This window comes from Lingula anatina, chromosome 2 (genome assembly GCF_051362555.1).
Source record: "Lingula anatina isolate TDL-2025a chromosome 2, LinAna3.0, whole genome shotgun sequence".
Taxonomy (NCBI): Eukaryota; Metazoa; Brachiopoda; class Lingulata; order Lingulida; family Lingulidae; genus Lingula; species Lingula anatina.
In genome coordinates, this window is record NC_141768.1 from 40,149,700 (window position 1) to 40,171,204 (window position 21,505).

A 21,505-nucleotide genomic window follows, 5' to 3' on the forward strand; every position below is an offset into this window, starting at 1 on the left:
AATTCTATTCTTTCTATGTGTCACAATGACCTGGAGGGATGAATATGTAAGTGAAGTTTACTACCAGAAAATTAAAGGTAAAATTTCAAAACCTTTATTATTAAGCTGACCAAATGATTACTCTGGCTTATTTTATTTACTTAATTTATCATTATTATTATTTGACATGTGGATTTTATTTGAGTTGTGTTAAAACTTGTAGTAGTAATTTTTTTTATGTTAGAATGTACACAGCTTTACTAGATCTTGCTTGTTATGTATCTTTAGATATTAACACTACTGAACCGCAGCTATCACTAAGAAAAGATGCAACTGACCCTCAAGTAGACAAAATTTCATGCACCTGCATTTCTTTCCAACCATTCATTTCATTAATTTGATCAAATATCATGCTTCTGTACTTCTAAATTATTTAACCAGCAAATATGTGTTATTCTGATTAAGAAAAAGAATGATTCACCTTTAACATTTTTCATTTTCCCACTTCTAGACCAGATGTTTTTATGTAATGAATTATACCCTAGACAGCCAAGTATAAAGACCCTTCTAGCTATTTTAAGCAATCAGTTGCATTTATAAGGATTTCCTACATATATTTTTCATTAACATTAAATAATCTCTTATTAAACCCTGTCAACTATCATTACAAATGTTTTTGCTGAAAACCGTATGCATTTAGAAAAGAAATGTGAACCTGATTTCAATTGCAGCTTGGAATTACGATTTTGTTTAATGAAAATACAGTACATGTTAACACCTACTATGCTCCATTTTTTGTTCAGTCTAGGATCAAATTTTTGCATCTTAAAGAAAACAGAGCAATATATATGTATTTAATATCCCAAATGAAAAAAAAAAAAAAAACAATTCTAGAAGGGGCTCTTTTAACATTGGCTGAATAGATCCAGATGTGCGGTACCTGCTCAAAGACATTTAAGCTACAGTGTGGAAGTTTGATGATATTCGGATTAACATTTCCGGTAAGGTGTAGGTCATTTTTCATTCCAGGAAATTACCACAGACTTCATGGAGTTCAGCAATCATATAACTAAGCTGAGTTCACATTGTTATAACTTAAATGCAAAAGTCTAACTGATGTCAGCAGATTCCCAGATTACATGATCCCCCCCCACACACACACACACACAATGCAAATTAGGGATTTGAAATTTAAAATATGGCTGCTTACTAACATCAGATGGACTACACCATGGCTACCTTCATCTTGATAATAACAAGGTCTAACTCTACCTACATCCATATGTATAGAATTGCCGTGTTCTGTATATCAAGAACTTATCTTTTTCTGGATATAATTTTTACTATGATTTCTCTAGCTAAGGCTTAAAAACTATTAATCTATACCTATATTCTCTGATAATAATAAGAAGAAGGAGAAAAAGAAGAACAACAACACACCCATAATATTTAAGTAAGGCTTTAAGATGGCATGCATTATTCCTAATAATTTTTTGTTTTCCTTGATTGAAATGAACTGCTCTTTGTTTTGGGGTTGTTCTTTAATTTTCCTCCTTCAATCTCTCAATGTTTTCTAAATGGCATATTATATCTTTTTAAAATAGGAAAATAACTACAATAACACATCTAATATATATATATATATGCATGATGCCATGAGTTTGGCTTTAACCAAATTACCATAAAGGTCTTAGAAAACAATCTTTAGGAAACTTTGGACTTGGCAGGTAAATACTGGTACGAAAAAGTTGGATGACATAGCAATTGAATTGAAGACCTTATTAAAATTTAATTTAGCAATATTTTGTTTGACATACAATAATCAGTATCTTTATCAGTTTTCAACCTAATAATTATCTAACCTTTATTGATATTTATGCTGGTAAAATGACACTGATAAAGTGCCTAATTATCATCCTACAAGAAGTTACGCATAATGAAATAAGCAGCTTACTACTATTACAGGTTGAAAGCATACTTTCTGAGGTAAATGTCTACAGATATGAGCATGATCAAAGGTACATTGTAGAAGTACTCATCATTTTTGCCCCTTTGTGTCAGAGAGTGTTAACATCATAACTTTGCCCTCACCAGGTAGCAGGTGGCCACATGTTAGGATAACACAAAAATAGTACATTTATTTCTATACTTGGTTGGGTGGGTGGGGAGGGGGAGGGACATGGTTACTATACAAAAACCTATACTGTAAGATTTTCATATGTGACTTCATCCCCTGGATGACACAAAATGAAAGTATCGTGCAATATTAAACATTAAATTTGCCAGTCAAATACCATATCCATGTTCAACATAACTGCAGAAATCAGAATCAGTGTTCTTATAAATGATATGCAATAATGAAAGCCACACAGTACAAAAACTGGAAAAAGAACTGTCAATTTTCATACCTGAAATTAAGGTTACAAAAGAAAACCAACCATTATAAAAACTTACACCAAAAAGGAGTAAGGAAACCACTTTTAATTGAAAAGACAAGGTAAAAAGTAATTCAATTGAATCAATATAATTAAGGTATACTATTTAAAATATATTTTTTATTTACATATGATAAAGAACTCTTGTGGTTCTAATTATTATAAATTTGGCCGAAAGAAAAGAAAAGAAACATTATTATAATAGATGAGAAGGCAAATCTCTACCTGTTTTACTGGGCTGCTCTGGAAATTCAAGGCACATATCATTTCTGGGAGTGCCAGGGGTATTCTGGTTAGTCTCTCCTGGAAGGCAGTGAAGAGTTTTGCAGCTTTTTCCCTGTATTCAGACTTGTTGAGATACTCAGCAAGGCGCAGCAAGTTGCCCCCAGACACAGAGTTGGCACTGGGCTCAGCACCATCTTGATCTACAAAGTATGAACATTTATCATTAAGTATTTCCTTTCTTTTTCATTTGATAAAAAATAATTTCATTTTCTTATTTTGAGATTATGAAATATCAATCAGTAGAGCATATTTTATACATGCTCTTACACCCCATTTCCATAGATTTTTAGATCGATCTATCCCTGTGGGGAGTCTCACTAGATTACTGTCAGCTTGGCCGGCTTAAGCGTCTGTCCCGCCTACTAAAAGCTGTAAGGGGGTAATTAACTATGGTGCCCGCTCAGCTGACTGCAATTTAGCATGAACCCCCAGGGAGTTAGGTCGATCTAAATCTTAATCTTTAGATCGATCTAAATCTCTGGGAAAGCACCCTTAGACTATACAATTATCTCCACATAATGTATGCACTATTTTCTAAACACAACCCTTTTATGCAATTAATAAAGAAGTCTTATGCAAGTTAAAACAAACACAGTATTGAACAAGGGTAAAGAAATTTCATATACTGTAGCTAATGGCATACTGAAGTGATATCTTAATATCCAAATGTAATATATTCTCCACAAGTCAACGTGATATACACGAGTATGAGCACATGTGCACGTCACATACACCTTGTTTACGAGTCATGTATTTGATAGATATAATGGTGCAAGTCAAGCACAAAAGAACTACTCTTGAAGTAGCTGTGATCATTTGTTTTCATCACTCAAAGATGAAACTGAAAACCTAGCTTTCGGTACAGGTGACCCGTATACAATATCAACAAAACAACACATATCTTGAAAGTGTTTTTTGTGACGATACAAACTGCTTACATAAAATCACTGTTGCTACCATTTTGACAATTAATAAATTACACTTTGCAATTTATTAGTTTCTTTAATTTGACAAAACATGCCCAATAATTACCAAAATGCATCAGTGTATTCACCCAAATATTCCTAAAAGCAAATATGGCACTGAGAAGCTGTTGCATGCAATTCCAGATCGAAGCATGTATGGTTTGGCCCCGTCAGCAACTTGGTTCTGTGACTACACAATAGCATTTGCACATTAATTCTCATGAAAAAAGTAGAGAAGACAACAGCAATTGCCTCCAGGGTTACTGCCATGCCACTCAAGGACAGTTCAGAATTGATCACTGTCCTCGGAGAATTGTGGGCAATCTCACAAGTTGCGCATTCAGATATACTTCAAACTATGGCATGATAATAGTGTAGAAGAAAAAAATATATATATAAATTATATATATATATATATATATATATATATATGTTTTGCAACTGTACGTTGTGGAAAATAAAGCTCTCAGAATAGTATTGTCATTTTTTGGTTATCTCAGGAATCATTCACAGCACACAATTTTTTTGGGTGAAGAAAACGGGTTACCGGCATTGCCATCGTTTCCTTTTTCAACTTCAATACAAAGTGTGATCTCCCATACATGTAAACTATACAAATAGTTCAATTTCAGGATTTAAATACCTGAAATACAGACTGCTTTTCAACAATGTGTAAGGGAATCGTGTTATCTGAGCGTGTAATCACAGATGTTATGACCCAATCCTGTTTCGATTCCTTCAGAAACGCACCTCAACGAAACCACAACTGGTGTGTAGTTTTGTTTCCCCATTCCGATTCAGCCCAAGATCTAGTGCACATACTACAGGCCTAACCAACTACCAGACTCGGCACCTAAGGATCCTGAATTAACCGGTTTATCGGACCACACTACCCGTTTTCAAGGTGTGTGTCAGATCGCATTTCGGAGTATCATACTCCAGAACAAATTTTGTAGGATGACTGCGGGCTCATCCACACTCGGCTGAACAACCTTTAACTGTACTCTTACTTTAGCGTACTCTATTTCATTGTCTCTATGGGGGTATATGGGGACTTTACGACATTCGGTTTGAATGTTTTAACCACTTTTGATAGGGCTCTTTTGCATTGTATTAGATTAATGTGGCAGTCTAAGGTTCATCTAGGTGGCTTTCAAATTTATGCACCCGGTTTTTAAATCATATAGCGATTAAATAACGACAATCGTTTACTATCCAATCAAGGTGACAGCCGAGCATGGGCTCATCCTGTCGGTGTTCTGACTGATACTCCGAAATGCAATCTGACACACACACCTTGAAAACGGGTAGTGTGGTCCGATAAACCAGTTAATTCAGGATCCTTAGGTGCCGAGTCTGGTAGTTGGTTAGGCCTGTACTACAAATTTCTATTGATGATGTTATGACCTGTCATATTAATATTAAATGAGACTAATTAAATAAGCTATGTATCTGGTTCCAACTTTTTGACCTGTAAAGCACGAAGGACATAATGACATTGCTGTTAAACAGCCACTTCGGAATTGCAGCATGCTTTCCCAACTCTGTGAAGTTAAGTGTACTCTTCCCTGATAATGTTTGTATGTTTTATATTATATTTTCCAAAATTTATTAATATTAACCAAAATATGATGCATATTTTAAGTGAAAAGCATGCTCACAAGACCAGCGCCATGTTAAAATTTTGATACAATGTCCCATTGTGGTTACCCAGTATTGTGGATGTGCACATATAATGGTGAAATAAACTTTATTACTATATTAGGTCAGGAGAATCACATTACTGGGTTAGGTAAGAATAAGTGTTTGGCTACAACACCAGACAGCGGAATTCAAACTTATGTTTCAAGCGAATAAAATTAAGGCACAATTATGTTTCCATTTCACAAATAATAAGTTTATTGAGAACAAAATATATAACTATTAAATCATTACACCTAAAGACACTGTATTCTGTAAAAATTTCTAGATATTCTACATCATCAAGATGTCCTGGTAAACCACACCAGACAATATGACTGGTTGTCTACCAACCTGGTACTCTAAAGGTGTCAATTACCCCCTCTGTTATAAGTTTTTCCTTGCCACTTGGATGGCAGTTTATTTCCAGGAGGACCATCATTGTTGTTATTCATTCATAACTTTTTGTTATCTCAGTCACTGTGCTAACTAGTGACAAGCAGACATCCCTATATTACTTGCGTCAAATGTTTACATTTGCGGAAATCTATTGTTTTTTGTGTCCATTTCTTATTTCAGTTAATCATAGCACTATTAGGTATGTGTATAGAAGTGTTGAACAGTTTCATTTGCCATGTGTTTTCAATACCTAAATAGAGTTTCATTTGTCAAAAGCTATAGAAAAATTGACTGAAATTTACCAGCCAATATTTAGTCTACTGATGTCATCTAGACTTCATCAGAGAAATAAGGGCTGAGACAGATATTACCTGTGATCACATAGATAGGCAATGAGTCACGAGCATGAAAAAGTCCTTAAAACATGCTTTCTATAAAAAAACAAGAATAAAATTCCTGACATGAAGGTCATGTAGACTACAGTAGTAGACATGCACCACCCACATTGTTCATTCTTTATGCTCTATGAACAGGAAACCAAAAGCAAATTATAGGTATCTGTCTGTTCACTCTTCTTTGTGATATTTATGAAACCATTTGTGCTGCAAGTCACAGCAAAAGATTAACAAGAGTTCAAATCCTGTGAAAAAATATCCTTAAAGTTACACGTGAAGCTAGCATGGATTTCCCATAAACCATACAAAACACTTCTACTAGTTTCTTATACAAATGAAATAAAGTAGATATGCCAAGGGATAAACCAAATTAATCATCTGATCAGCCATAAAACTGGGGTTGATAAAAGAACCCCGCCTTCTTCAAATTTCTGGTTGTAAAATTGACCTACTAATTTGTCCCAGTTCCCTAAAGTCCGCCAAACTGGCCAAATGACATAGTTGGGTATTGCACATTACTGCTGCGCGTTCAATAGCACAATTTTTCAAATGAGTTGCCAAAAACCACAAATTGTTATATATAGCACAGAAAGAAAGCTGAAAATGTCCATTCACGTAATATTTTTCAGGATATATGAAACAATGCGTATATATTCTTTTTGAAACTATTTGGTGGCATTGGTTGGGTTTAATGGCAAAAAATTTGACTTCAAATGCATCTTTAACAGAGCAATTTCATATTATTGATATTATGACCATGATGTGCTAAAATGATTTTTTTCTATTTTTACTGCACTAGCTGCCATTAAAGGCTTAAACCTTTAAAAAACTTGATTGACAGAATAACTTCAATAACACAGTTATGAACTTTTTTCTGGTAGAGCACTTCATCAAAACATAAAATACCACTTATTATATTTAATTATAGTTATTTTATCAATTACATTTAAATCTAAATTGAATAAAATGCAGGTTTAGAAATTTAAGTACCCATTTGTTTTTCAACAGTAATCTATTGAAAAAATTTTTACAGCAACCTCTACCCTTTTGGAAGAGTTCAGATATGTGTTTTTACTGTGAACACATGCAGACATAAAGCAGACCTGAAATTGATTACTGACCCCCCTCTAGTTCTGCTTTGCCAGAGGGGGTATAAGACTCCAGGGATGAGAACAGCTGCTGAATACCCAGGTGTACAACAATATCGTTAGGATCATCATCTGTGAAAGGTTTCACTAAAGTTCACTGAATACTGCAATATTATATTCCACACTTCATGGCAGAATAGAAGGGCATCATGTAGGAGGATAATTTTTTCTTTTCAGAAAACTCTAGAGGAAAGAGAAATTAGTCAAATAAAAGAATATCAGCATGGTTTCATTTAAAATTAATTGAAAACTTTTTGTGCAGTATCCCCCTCCCCTTCATTGGGTTTGGGTACAACAAGCCAAATTTCTTAACCAGGTAAACAGTTTAATTATCATTATTTGAGAGAAAATCATCTGTCACGATAGTCTTTATTTTCCTATAATTTAAACACATGAAACCCATTAGCACACAAGAATACAATGATGGAAACCAGCAGCTCCATTGCCTTTATTTTCATTTCATCATTTATTCCACCTACACATAACATTTGGGGAAAATCACTCTGTAAGGATGTGTACCGAGTAACTCCTTTGTCTTCTATTTGTTCATATGTTTTGGTAATCTGTCAGAAGACAGGGACAATGCCGCAAAAATGCCCTTCTGTATTCACAGCTCTGCCACAATACTTGGCCTAAGGAAAAGTTCAGCGAGGCTGCCGCAACTACTGGAACTAATGGAAATGGCATGTCAATATCGTAAACAGCCCAATACATACCAAGAAAATCTTGTTTTTCTAACAAGACTTTAGGGTTAATCAAAATTATGTGTTCAAGTTTCTGTATTATGCCACGTGCTGATGTTCTGACTTTAAGGATAACTTGACTTTCTAAATAGAAGGCATAGGAAAAAATGTTGTTCATCATTTATGATTATTTTTCATACCATGAATGAATGGAAATATACAAGGAAGAAATCATATGTTAAAAATAAAATTCCATATGCATTAGATTATGAGTCACAAAGCATGAGGTACAATTAAAGCCTGCAGAAAGAAATAAGCCCTGAATCATAAGTAAAAATTGGTGGATTAGAGCACATTTTTATGTAATGAAAACAAAAATACCAGGAAGATTTTTATTTTTAGTAATGAGAGAATTGTTGTTCTTACAAACACACAAAACAATTCATTTTAAAACCACGTCTATGTACAAACAAGGCAGCAAAGCTGCCAAATGTACAGACAAAAAGCAGAAAATCATGATGCTCCAAAAAAGGTTATTTTGTCTATTTTGATGCAATAATACATTGTGCTTAACAGTAAAGTCAATGCCGATTATGCACAACAGGGAACAGCGATGGGAGGGACGCTTTTTTACGACTGTGGTATGTCCATTGTGTAAAGTATAATAAATGCTGAAGAAAAAAAAACGAAAACAAGATAACTTCGAGAAAAATAGTCAGATCAAGCGGGTTTTCAAACTCGACTTGAAATCTAAGAAATATTCATCAGTCCTGTAACTTTGAAGACAATAAGTCAAACGGTTTTCCATGAAATATGTTATCGGTATTGCATATAGTATAATATATCCTAAAGCGCACAATTTCCAAAAAAAAAAAATGGTAAGATCAATAAGCCTTTTGGTTTTCCTTAAAATATGTTATCAGTTATATATATATATGTTGAAAAAACTTTTTAAAAAAGGCCCAATCATGCTGATTTTGGAACTTGACCAGAAATTTATGAATATTCATCAGTTCCCCAAGTTTGGAGACAACAGGTAAAACAGTTTTCCATTTATCATGTTATCACTTAAAGTCATAATAACTCTTCATTTTGGCCAAAAATTGGATTTTCCTAGAGTAAACGGCAATTTTCCCGTACTTACCAATGGTCAGCGACCCCATTCCTGCATTCAAAGTTAATCCAGGGTTTTTTTCCTAAACGTACGGTTTTTTGTTAAAATCTCTTAAGATATTTTAACTGACGGAGCTCTCTCTGACATCGCATAGTCACTGTTGACCTACTTAAAACCGCGGGAAAAGCAGACAACCACAACACTATATAAGATTCATGAGATATATTCGTCTTTTCGTTAAAAAAACATTAATATCCACAATGTGTGCCATTCTGGGCTTTTCGTTATCCGACGCACTGTACAAAAACTCGCAACTTACGTCTGCGTCTGCATTAATGCGTTTGGCGCCATATGTTATTTTGGTCTCGAATGAACGCGAGAATCCGCGTGACACCATTACGTCATCAGCAACGAATGCCTTGATGACCGGGAAGAAAAGCATCGAAAGCCCTATTGACAAGCACAGATTTTAGTTTTACTACAATAACGGCTGTTTTAGTGGTAAATACAATAGAATATATTTCCATGCGTTGTTTACAATGTATTTCATGCAGAATTTTGAATCTCAAAGGAAGAGTTATTATTGCTTTAAAGTGCACAGCAATGGCTGACACAGGTGACAGCTATATGTACAGACATATCTGTCTGTACATAAAGAGATAAATCAAATTTTTCTTACTATGTTCACATTGATGATTTATAATATAATAAGAATAACTATGTCTCACCCAAATATTTTCATTATTTTATGAGTAGTAATATAATATCAACTGCTTCATACCATTTTTAATAGTTTCATAGTTTATTCATTGTAACATATGCATCCATCTGGATGGTTGAAAATGACACTATAAATGCAATTTTAAATGAGTATGCTATTAACCAATTACAATGTGTATGACTATTAACTTACTAAAGACAATTGTTTAACCCTATTATTACCCAATTTATTATTACATTTCTTTTGGAGATTTTCATCTATCCATGTAGATGTATTCACCACAATGTCTCAGCACATATAATAACTCAAAGAGAGCAATGCACTTGAGAGCTAGTAAAACCTGTTGATGTTCTGCTCCTATTTCTCCTCCCACCAAATAAAACCAAACAAGAGAGAGTATACAAGGTCATTTTTTTATTTCTAGTCAGGGTTATACTCATCCTCAACTTGTGTCTCACACTACAGATAACACCTTCCCTTAAACAGCAGCTTAATCCCCACTAATATGACATGAGAACCAAAACAATCTGTGCATGTCAGGGGAGGAGATGAGGCTCCCCTTTCATGTTTTATTGAACCTACAATGTAAATCAATTCCCAAACTAAGTTAGCTATTGATATGGATTACCAACCAAAACAGAATTAGGATGATCGCTGTGAAGGTAATATGATTAAGGAATGTCAGATAATCTGTTCAGCCCAGTAAATCTGGCAGAATTCATAGCACACTCTCACTTGTTTGTAGTGAATAAACCGAAGGATATCTTCACTATCATTAATTCTCAGATTACTGAGACCCTATTAACTAAATACATGCATCTCGTATCAAATAAAAGGGCAAAACCAGATCTTAATTCTGACTAGGACCCACCTACTGTAGCTTCTAATTTATTTTAAGTAACATTCAATAACAACTAGAGTTCATCTGGGTGGTACAATTATCACCAATAACTAAAATTATCCGAAATCGGGATTTATTTGATGTTACTATTTCTAATCAATTTGCTTTTTTTCATCTAATAATAATGTCAGTATCACTGTGATGTCATGTGACACAATCTCTTCTTCATAGACATGCTCAGATGATGACACACACTTTAACTGTTCTCATCCAAAACAAACAAAAGTTTTATCAGGGCTTCAATTTTTTATGGCACTGAGGGATATCTGTGCACGGCAAGGTCTACTATCTGAGAGACCCCACCGTGCGTCAGACATTAAATCCCAAAGGAGCAGATTCAGTCACCTGGGGAAGTAGTTGACTCAAAGCAGCTTAAGTCAGTCTGCATGTAAAGCCAGTTTTTACCCAGAACAGACTCTCCTGCCATGCTGGTGAATTATGACAGGAATCTGCCAGGGTGTTACACATTGATTCTTCTCCTTGTTTTTTTGGCCTGATAACAGGACCTACCGATAAACTTCCCCTTTTCTTACTCACATTGGTAGACCAATTAATAAGACAGGCTTGATGCTTAAATAAATATTTTTTTGTTGTTTAACCCTGACAAAATCCTTATCTATTTTGCAAAAAAAAAAGGTCACTTAGGTAAACAAGTGAAAAAAGGTGATATTGGTAAAATAGTTAAGGTATTTCAGAGTAGGAAATACTGATTAATACTTCCATCACTTCCTGGAGTAGAAATAAGCCACAGCCCTAGCTACTAATTGAGCAGAACAATCTATTATCTTTCCTGACTAATGGATTATTGGGCAATAAAACATGGGGAGAAATGTGCCCATTCTCCATTCTGTCAGCAGAAAATGGGAGAATATTCCCTTTCTAATGTGTTCCACAAATCTTAAGCTGTTCATTCATAAGACTCCACAGATCCATTTCCTCTCAGGGTTTAATGCCAGATTTGTAAAAAAAAATCTATCTGCTGTGAAGATTAATTGAAGTAAGTTAAGCTGTTAGATTACTGGGGACATATCCAAAACTTTTAAAACAGAACAAAAAAATCAAGAAATAACAAGGTTTAAAATGAATCAAATCATTTATGTATTCAGTTTTATCTACACTATTTCAAGCTAATTCATTATTATCTTTAAAACCCTACTTTTCACTACATTATTTTTACATTCACGTACACACATGCTAGAGCATGCACATATGCACCCACAGACACAAAACTATTCACATTAAGTTTTTTATAAACCCTTTCATTTATTTACTGAATGACTTGGTCAACTACTTATTTATTCAGTTAATATTTATTTATTTAAAATATGCACTCAATTATTTAATTAGTCATCTATTCATTTCAATCTTTGTTTGCTTTTCAACATCATATTGTACATTTACAATAAAGATTTATCTCATCCTTCTTACACTCCTGAATCATGTCCAATATTCGCTTCGTAACAATTGATGACATCTTTATAGGAAAGTCAATGAAGCAAACACATTTCTATTCCTGGTTTTAATTTTACTGACAGAACTTCTGTGAAAAGTAAATCTGCTGGCCACAGGGTTCTCTAAAAATCTGAACAAATTATTACTGCTTCTTTTTCCATTAAAATGTTTGAAAAGAAAGGAAAATTGCCATAATTAACATTCAATACATAACACATAGCTTCATGATACTGTCATTATATCCAGATGTAAGTAATAAAAAACTGAAATTGCTCAAAGTGCTAACTACATATTATAAAAGATCTATCAAATACAAACTTAACCACTAGAAATTGTACTGTGTGAAAACAAAGGAAAAAGAGAGTGCTGGAATTTTGGGACTTAAGCCAGACAGATATTCCTGCATCCAGCTTTGTTGTAATATGTTGGGGTCATAGTGGTGATTTCATGGCCAAATTACATTTTGTAAACTTCCTATTTTCTATCAAATGAGGTCAAAGTTTGGAAAAGATTGACAAAGTCAGTTATAATGATATTACTTGAATCTTTAAATGCATTTTATTCATTAAAAAGAACTGTTGTCAAGTTTTAAAGGATGCTTTCAGTTGTAAAAGGATTGAGCAACTTTATTGGTGTTGGTGTTAAAATTAGTCTCAGTAAATTGTGTTAAAGGTCTGTAATAAATGTGTCTTACTTGGTTTCAATATCTCCATCTTTAGGAATCACTTTGATATATATTTTATGTGCTTCAGTTCATGTATAGTATATATATAGAATGGTTTGTATTGCCAGTAGAGTATAGAGCCAGTAGAAAAAGTTTATTCAGTAGCAATTATAACTTAGTGGTCCATGCTGCTTAAGGGGACTCCAAATATCTCAGCAAAACATACCAAAATATCTCTGGAAAACATACCAAAGCTGTTGTGGTAAATGTGCTGCTGGAGAATTAACCATTCTAAACATTCTAAAATATTCTAAAATATTGCCAAGCCTAATCTGACCCAAATGAAAATCAAATCAGTTCATCCTGGGTCTATTACCAATGTACAAAAAAGTTTTGAAACAAAAATCTCTAAAATTGTGGCCTCTATCGCAGAACAAAAATTAGACAACAAACAGACCCACACACAAGCAAACCAATATGCTTGCAAAAAAATTTTCACAAGTAATTCTCTATTGAAGATTCTTCTGTTAGAGGAACGCCAAGAACTACATCAACAACGCAACACCACTGCAAAGTTCTCTTTCTACACCCTCCCTTTATTAATAAATGGGAGAGATCAGCTCACAGGATCTTGAATCAAATTGCAATAAATACCCTAATGTAAAAGGTGAAACTAATTTTACTGCTACGTGGGTGGAACTGCATCACTTCATGCATAACAAGTCAGTCAGGCCATAAAACACACTGATGGCTGAACACTTCCTGGAAAAGTGCTTCAGGATCACAATGGCATTCTCTGAACCTAAGACTTGGAGTGCCCTCTTTTGGCCAGCATTTAGAGAAGGTTAATTTGTGAAATATCTATCAGGGTAAAGATGCAGACTCTGAGTGATAAAAATATATAACAGATTTGTATATTCTTTATTCAAAGCATGTAAACAAATTGTCCAGTAATGCAATTCTGCTGTGGTTGCCATTCAACCACTCATAAATATCCTACCTCTTTTTTTTTAACCTGTAATTTGATCTCACTACTACAAGTCATGTAATCATGATGTATATGGCAATATTCAACATGAACAGCCTGTCTGATTCACAAGGCTTGCTTTACCTAAGATGTGGTGTAATACAATATATGTTTATCAGCATTATGATGCCTTCATTAAGTTAAACCACTTATTAAGTTAAACCACTTAAAATAAATGGATAAAATTTCACAAAGCACTTATGAAAGTCATGCTTTTTGGGATGACTCAAATTGCAAAATGTTGTTGGGTTTTTAAACCCTTATTTGGAAAATCCTTGAGTATATCCATAGCACATTAACTGGGCCCCTAGGAAAAAAGAAACTAACAAGCACCATAAAGCTGAGGAGCCAGTAAATCATTGAAGTCACTGCTACATAACTGAGATGGAAAATGATCAATGTATTTCAAAAATAACACGATTTCTTGCTTGTTTCTTATATATTAATGAGTACTAAATTACGTTTCTGAATTTATTTATAGGAAAATCCAATTAACAATTATGAAATTATCAAATAATATGCTTCTATTTTTGTTTTCTCTATATCATCATTACAAGATCGAGACTTTAGGTACAAGGCAGATTCCATATGACTCTAATTATCAAAATTAATCTTTACATTTAAGTCTATGAAAATCAATTTTGGTTTATTCAGTTCTTATATCCTCTCACAGAGCAATAATTTGTTCAATAGGAAGAACAAAACATATTAGACACAGTGCACTTACTGAGCAAGCCAGCAAACACATCCCTAGTACCTGCCACCTACTATGACAGGAATGTACCTATAACACTGTGAACAGCTAATATCCCACTCCGAATGATTTTTTTTTATTCTTTTTTTTAAGAAACATTTCCTTACAATTCATTAGAAAATTTTCTCATGACGTATCTCTCACTGCATATTGCTGCATGAGTAATGATAAGAAAAGTGACTCCCTTTCATAAGTTCTCTGCAAGTTAATTAATTGCCTGTGTCAAGCGCTGGGGCTCCATTTAGGGACTCTCTTATGCTCTTATGTAATAGCCCAGCTTTTAAACACAGACAATATGTTAAACCTTTATAATTTATTAGCAAAAAAAAAAAAAAAAAAGAAGAAGAATTTTCGTGGAATTTGTGGAAATCATCAAAGTATACCCTATCCAAACTGTCAAGAAAATAAAGAGTTAAAAAGCCCTCTTTGAGTTCTATATAATAATTTTGGATGACACATTGTGCAAAATTCCCAGCTTTCATCTCTATTACCACTTCCAGAGCCTCATAGTGTCTCACAAGTTACTTATGGATAAACTACTAGCTGAGACACAGATATAACTGTAAGTTTTAAGATGGAGACAGTGGAGAAATTTATGGAATATGGTGCTAAGAAATGCTGAAAGAAAATGGCAGCCACTAGAGACAGAAAAACCCAGAAAATGGCAAGCAACTGGAAAAGAAGCACTCAAGCAGTCTATTTGGCAGTGAGGTGGGCCATTGGGAAAAGTTTAAGAAAGTTTTGGAAATGAACAATCATGTAAAGTGAGAAATCAATAGTTTCTTTCCGCAAGCTTATTTCTCTGTTAGCAAAGAAAAATTAACCAAAAATACCCTGCATACCTTTTACAGAACATTATTGTGGTCCATAATTGCATTTATGTTAAATGGATGCAGATCACAGTGAGAATTTTAAAAAAACATATTCATTTGGGACTTAAGGTGTGCTCACAATGAATCTTTCGCACTAGCTACTGTGCATTAATTCCACAGGGATTTTCACTAAATGCAATCAGATTAACAAAATAACATATCTCCTCTTGTTTCCAATGTATTTGTAAAATCACCAGCTTTTCTGTATTCTACCCTATTACAAACAATATGCACACTTAGGATTTGAAGTTTTATCTGAACCTACCTTCTTTTATCCTAACCAGAATATTTTTGTCCTCGGCACCACTGGTGAAGTATCCCCCTTTCTCTAGGTCCCAGAAAAGCTGATCTTGTTTGTCCTGTAAATGATCTGCCCACGATAGCCACTGGTCATCGTAACATGCCTCATAAAGGTCGAGGAGACCACGGATTAAAAATGCATAGTCATCAGAAAACCCATTGATAGGTGTGGGACTGAAAAATATTCATCAAATATAGTTCTGTTAAGTCACAGAAAAAAATCATGAAGCAATTTTTAAAAATCTTTTGTAATTTTTCATTCACTCATCCTTAATTGCTAAATTGTTTATTATAAATTCAAATTACCTTCCAAACAATGCTTTTTTTTCTCATCAAACTTCACTGCATAACAAAATACTCCTATTAATGTTATTTCTTAATGTTCTACTTAGTGTTCATTACAATTGCAGTATTGCAGTATGTGCAATACTATAACAACTACATTCTTACCTTTGCTCCACTTTGTCTGCTTCACCACAGTAACTCGTCCTGAGTAACAACCCTGTCTCTGCATTATACATGTGTGTCTTCAAAAAACTGGCAGCTTTAATGGCACGGTCTGTGTACTTGCTCTCTCCCAGAACCTGTCCAGCTCGGGCAAACCCTGAGATCATCAGACCTGCAATACACACAGTGACAGGGCCCATTTCCATTGGATATAGGTTGCCTTAACTTAGGCCCTTTTCACATTGAGGGCAATTTTGGAGCAATACCGTCTACAAAGGTACTTGGAGCTCAGGTAAGGTGAGCTCATCAATTTGGACAGCCTGCTGACACTAGTCACAATATACTTCATCAATTCATTTTCACTATAAATAAGTCTATAACATTCAAGTAAAAATATAAATTCTATTTTCAAAATTGTGCACCCAATAAAAAACAAAACTATTTCTTTCAACTGTAAAACTAAAAGAAACAAGGCAGCAAAGCTGTCAAATGTACAGACAAAAACAGGAAATAACTATGCACAAAATAGGCTACTGTCAATTCTGATGCAAAATTTTAATGATTGAATTTGACAAACTGCAATGATATGAGTTTATTTCCATTTTTTGCAACTTTATTACACAATACACGATAACAAGTTTACCATCATTTTTACATAATCAACTAATAATGTTGTAAAGATGCAGGAAATGCCAAACAAACACTTTTACGTATCTTATTAATTAAATAATGAAACTGTTAACATGCGTAAGAAATGAATCTGAGGAAATGTGAAAAAACGGCATTTCTTTGAAATAATGGCCCGATTAAGCTGATTTTTGAACTCAACCTGCGTTTTAGCAGGAATGACCACTCCTGTAAGTTTCATGACAATTGGCCCATCTGTTTTTCTTATATTGTGTTTACAGTGTTGCATATATGCTGAAAAATGAAAAAACAGCATAACTACTAAAACAGTGGCCCGATCATGCTGATTTTCGAACTTGACCTGCGTTTTCATAAGACTGATTACTCCTGTGAGTTTCATGACAACAGGCCTAACGGTTTTCCTTAAAATGTGTTTACAGGGTTGCATATATGCTGAAAAAAGTGAAAAAACAGCATAACTTCCCTTAAAATGGCCCGATCATGCTGATTTTCGAACTTGACCTGCGTTTTATGAATATTCATCAGCTCTGTAAACATACAGCCAAAAAGTAAAACTGCCTTCCACTTATCATGTTTACAATGAAAGTGCACGGCGCCAGCGCCGGCGACAGTGACGGCGGCGACGGCAGATACAGGTGATGGCAATATGTACAGACACATCTGTACATATTTACTGTACTGTTTGAGAACAGTAAGTGACATGGTTTATCTTAAATGGTCATCATGGGAGCAGTGCCCAAAATATTTTTTTTTTTTCAAATTTTGATGCAATATTACATTATGTTTAACAGCATAATGACCATCAATTTTAATAATAAAATATTAGTATCATGGATATTCAGAAAATGTGACTAGCAAAGGTCTTCAGGCCCATATGGAACTTCAAAGTCACAACTTGAAAATGCCAAAATGTAAACAAGACAGCACTGTTCTGAAATGTTTTTTTTTTCATTTTTAACAATTTTTTAAACATAAAACAAAATTAACAGGTTATTGCCATCTTTATATGATCAACTAAGAAAATTGATGAGATGGGGAAAAATATAAATACAACAGTGTTAAATGTCCAATTTCCTCCATTCTGAGATTCTAAACAAAGTGAATGATTGCATCTGACAAACTGCAATGATATGAGTTTATTTCCATTTTTGAAACTTTATTACACAATACATGATAACAAGTTTACCATCAGTTTTACATAATCAACTAACAATGTTGTAAAGATACAGGAAATGTCAACCAAACACTTTAACATGTCTTATTAGTTAAATAATGAGACTGTTAACATGCCTAAGAATTGAATCTGAGGAAATGTGAAACAAGACAGCACTGTTCTGACATGGGTTTATTTCCATTTTTAACACTTTTTTTAACATAAAATAAACAGTTTACTGCAATTTTTATATGATCAACTAAGAAAATTGATGAGATGGGGAAAATATCAATAGAATAGTGTTAAATGTCTAATTTCCTCCATTCTGAGATTCTGAACATAGTGAATGAATAAATCTGACAAACTGCAATGATATGGGTTTATTTCCATTTTTGACACTTTATTACACAATACACGATAACAAGTTTACCATCATTTTTACAAAATCAACTAACAATGTTGTAAAGATGCAGGAAATGTCAAACAAACACTTTTACGTATCTTATTAGTTCAATAATGAGACTGTTAACATGCCTAAGAGTTGAATCTGAGGAAATGTGAAAAAACAGCATAACTTCTAAAATAATGCCCCGATTATGCTGATTTTCGAACTTAACCTCCATTTTAGTAAGATTGACCACTACTGTGAGTTTCATGACAACAGGCCTAACGGTTTTCCTTAAAATGTGTTTACAGGGTTGCATATATGCTGAAAAAAGTGAAAAAACAGCATAACTTCCCTTAAAATGGCCCGATCATGCTGATTTTCGAACTTGACCTGCGTTTTATGAATATTCATCAGCTCTGTAAATATTAAGCCAAAAAGTGAAACTGCCTTCCACTTATCGTGTTTACAAGGAAAGTGCACGGCGCCGGCGACGGCATCGGCATCGGCATCGGCATCGGCATCGGCGACGACAGACGCAGGTGATGGCAATATGTACAGACACATCTGTGTCTGTACATAAAAAAATGTTACTTTTTTTTAACCTTTTAAGCATGTCTACAATGTGTACTATAAGTTGGCAGTCATGAACACTATGCCAACATAGAATATATATAACAGCAGGTGAGTGTAGAGCGCTATGCACTACCAGGAAAGTAACCTTTTGCTGATACAAATGTAGTACACACCATTCCAAGCTGTGAGCATTTTGTTATCAAGATGTGGCTTGGGTCTCTTCTTCCTAACCTCAAACAGCACCTGTTTACACTTTTCCAAAATGGCAGTCGTAGTAGCAAGGTCAAGATTAAACTGCTGGGCTGTTTCCTCCAGACTTCCAGTAACAATTAGAACATTCTGTTTCTTTAATTCATCATGTGGATCCTGTAACAAGTTTATAAAACCACGCAAATAATTTCAATACGACTGCTTTTAACAATACACTTTATCTTTTTCAGTCATTTTTCTTACTTTTTCATGCATGTATGGATTAATTAGGTTCTTCAAATGCCACCATTTTAGATGCAATACAAATGTTACAAAAGGAAATATATCTAAAAGAATTGGCGCTTTGTATTGTCTTCAACCTGCATTTTGCAATATACATAAACATGTGGTATAAATATGACAAAATCATTATCCTAAACACTATGAATTGTTCATCACTTCAAAGAATTTCAAAAAACATAAACATGTCACAAACATCGAATCTAAACAAAACTTAAAATCAGGTACTTTACTTTGTAAGGATCCACATTTCCCCCTGGTTTCACATCAAAATGCTTGCAGAAGACATCAGCCATGGTGACGTCTTCCTGTCCCTCCACACTGTCTCCTAGCAACTGCCTTATCTCTTCATCTGTCCAGACACAGAAGGCCCCTTCTTTCTTCTCGACATCCCCATGGTTTGGATAAGAGTCCGCGTCCTCTGCACTGTAAAACCCTCCAGACTGGACAAACACAGAAAATGTCAGGGTGAAAAAGTGCACACAAATGATGTATACACAAAATAAAAGTATTTTAAAAAGCATAAGATGAAATTGAAAAAATATCAATTTCATAACTCAGATTGCTTGTTCAAGAAAGATTTTTTGATATGTAGTTTTATCTATAGTCTTACATTATTTAAAAGCTTTGAAATGAAAATTTGCATATTAAAAAGTTTTAAGAGATCTTTTTAAAGAATATCCTCACTGGATCACTTAGGTCACGCTCCACATACTGCAAGATGTCCCTGGCAATATCTGCAAATATTTCTTCTTTACTAAGCTTGAAATAAATAAATAAATAAATTCATGATTCTAAAAACAATGACTTGTCCAAATTCAAAACAAAATTATCTTTATTTTCATATCAAAATTTTGCAATATGTGAATACAAATGCAGGGACAAATCACTTCATTATGATGTTATTCACAAAAAAAAAATTCACATAACAGTAATAATAATAATAATAATAATACATTATGGGAAACCATGAAAATACCACACATAACAAACATAGTTCACCTGCTATGACCCACCTGATATGCATCTAAGTATGAGTGTGCCAGCTGTCCTTGGTCATATAACATCTTTTCAAAGTGGGGAACATGCCAATTAATATCAGTGGAGTACCGATGAAATCCCTTGAAAAAGAAACAATAAGTTAAAAACCTTTCAATCAGTGAAGTTAAGCTGAAAATTTTAAGTTAAAAACACGTCTCTTGAACTCTTCTTAAATGCAGGTTGTTGATTCAATAAAATGACTTGTATATATTTTCAGGACAAAAAATACTGTACAATGATGCAGTATAATCCACAAAAGATGTTACAGTCATAAAACTATTTTAGCAGGAACAAAATATGCATAAATACTTACCTGGGCAACATGATCATGTATCCCTCCTTTTGCCATCATTCTGAGTGTATGGAGCGCCATCTTCTGGGCACTTTCTGCCTCGGCTGATGGGGACTTGCTTGCAACAACACGGAACAGGAAGTTGAAATTGACTGAAAAGAAAAAACAAGGATTTCCAAGTCTAACATGAAAAGTTTGATTGTGTATCTAATTTTGGACCCATAATGTCTTCAAGATGATAAATTCTTAGAATATCAATTATGATTAAAACTTGTAAGGGACATGGTAAAAACTGAAATCATTTTGATGTGTTCAGAACTATTTAATATTATAATTTGTTCTCTGTAAACTGCCTCTTCCCTTTGAAAAAGTAACAAACTTAATACAACCAAATTCTAAAAGAAACCATTTTCCCGCCAAAACCATATATATGACTATGTATGCAGCCTCACAGCTAACTCACCTGGCTGTGGAAATTTGGGCCCTTTCCCAAACCCTCCCATTGTGAAGTCATATGTCCTACACAGCATCTGCAGACATGTGTCCATGCACTGGTCACTGTCCAGTCTGACCTGGTCTTCTTGTGGAGTCTCCAGCTGTGTCATCTGCATCACTGCATCCACTATTTGAGTGCCCTGTCGCATTATCTTGTCACGGTTCATCTGCCACTGAATAGTTAAAGCAGTGAAAGGTTGTTGTC

General features: G+C 34.1%; 1 protein-coding gene across 3 annotated transcripts in view; it reads right to left on the reverse strand.

The window, feature by feature from the left end:
- Positions 1-21,505, reverse strand: part of LOC106178784 (spermatogenesis-associated protein 20) — a 35,844-nt gene that overhangs the window by 10,369 nt on the left and 3,970 nt on the right. For 2 of the 3 annotated variants that reach the window (XM_013562117.3, XM_087003694.1), the window contains exons 6-14: positions 21,269-21,473; positions 20,827-20,957; positions 20,489-20,593; positions 20,160-20,234; positions 19,706-19,915; positions 19,157-19,349; positions 16,225-16,393; positions 15,740-15,948; positions 2,640-2,839 (exon numbers count right to left, since the gene is read on the reverse strand). In XM_013562117.3, the coding sequence (XP_013417571.2) occupies positions 2,640-2,839; positions 15,740-15,948; positions 16,225-16,393; positions 19,157-19,349; positions 19,706-19,915; positions 20,160-20,234; positions 20,489-20,593; positions 20,827-20,957; positions 21,269-21,473 (1,497 nt within the window). Of the gene's footprint in view, positions 1-2,639; positions 2,840-7,638; positions 7,958-15,739; positions 15,949-16,224; positions 16,394-19,156; positions 19,350-19,705; positions 19,916-20,159; positions 20,235-20,488; positions 20,594-20,826; positions 20,958-21,268; positions 21,474-21,505 lie in introns of those variants that run through there. The other variant, XM_013562118.3, reaches the window with a different exon arrangement.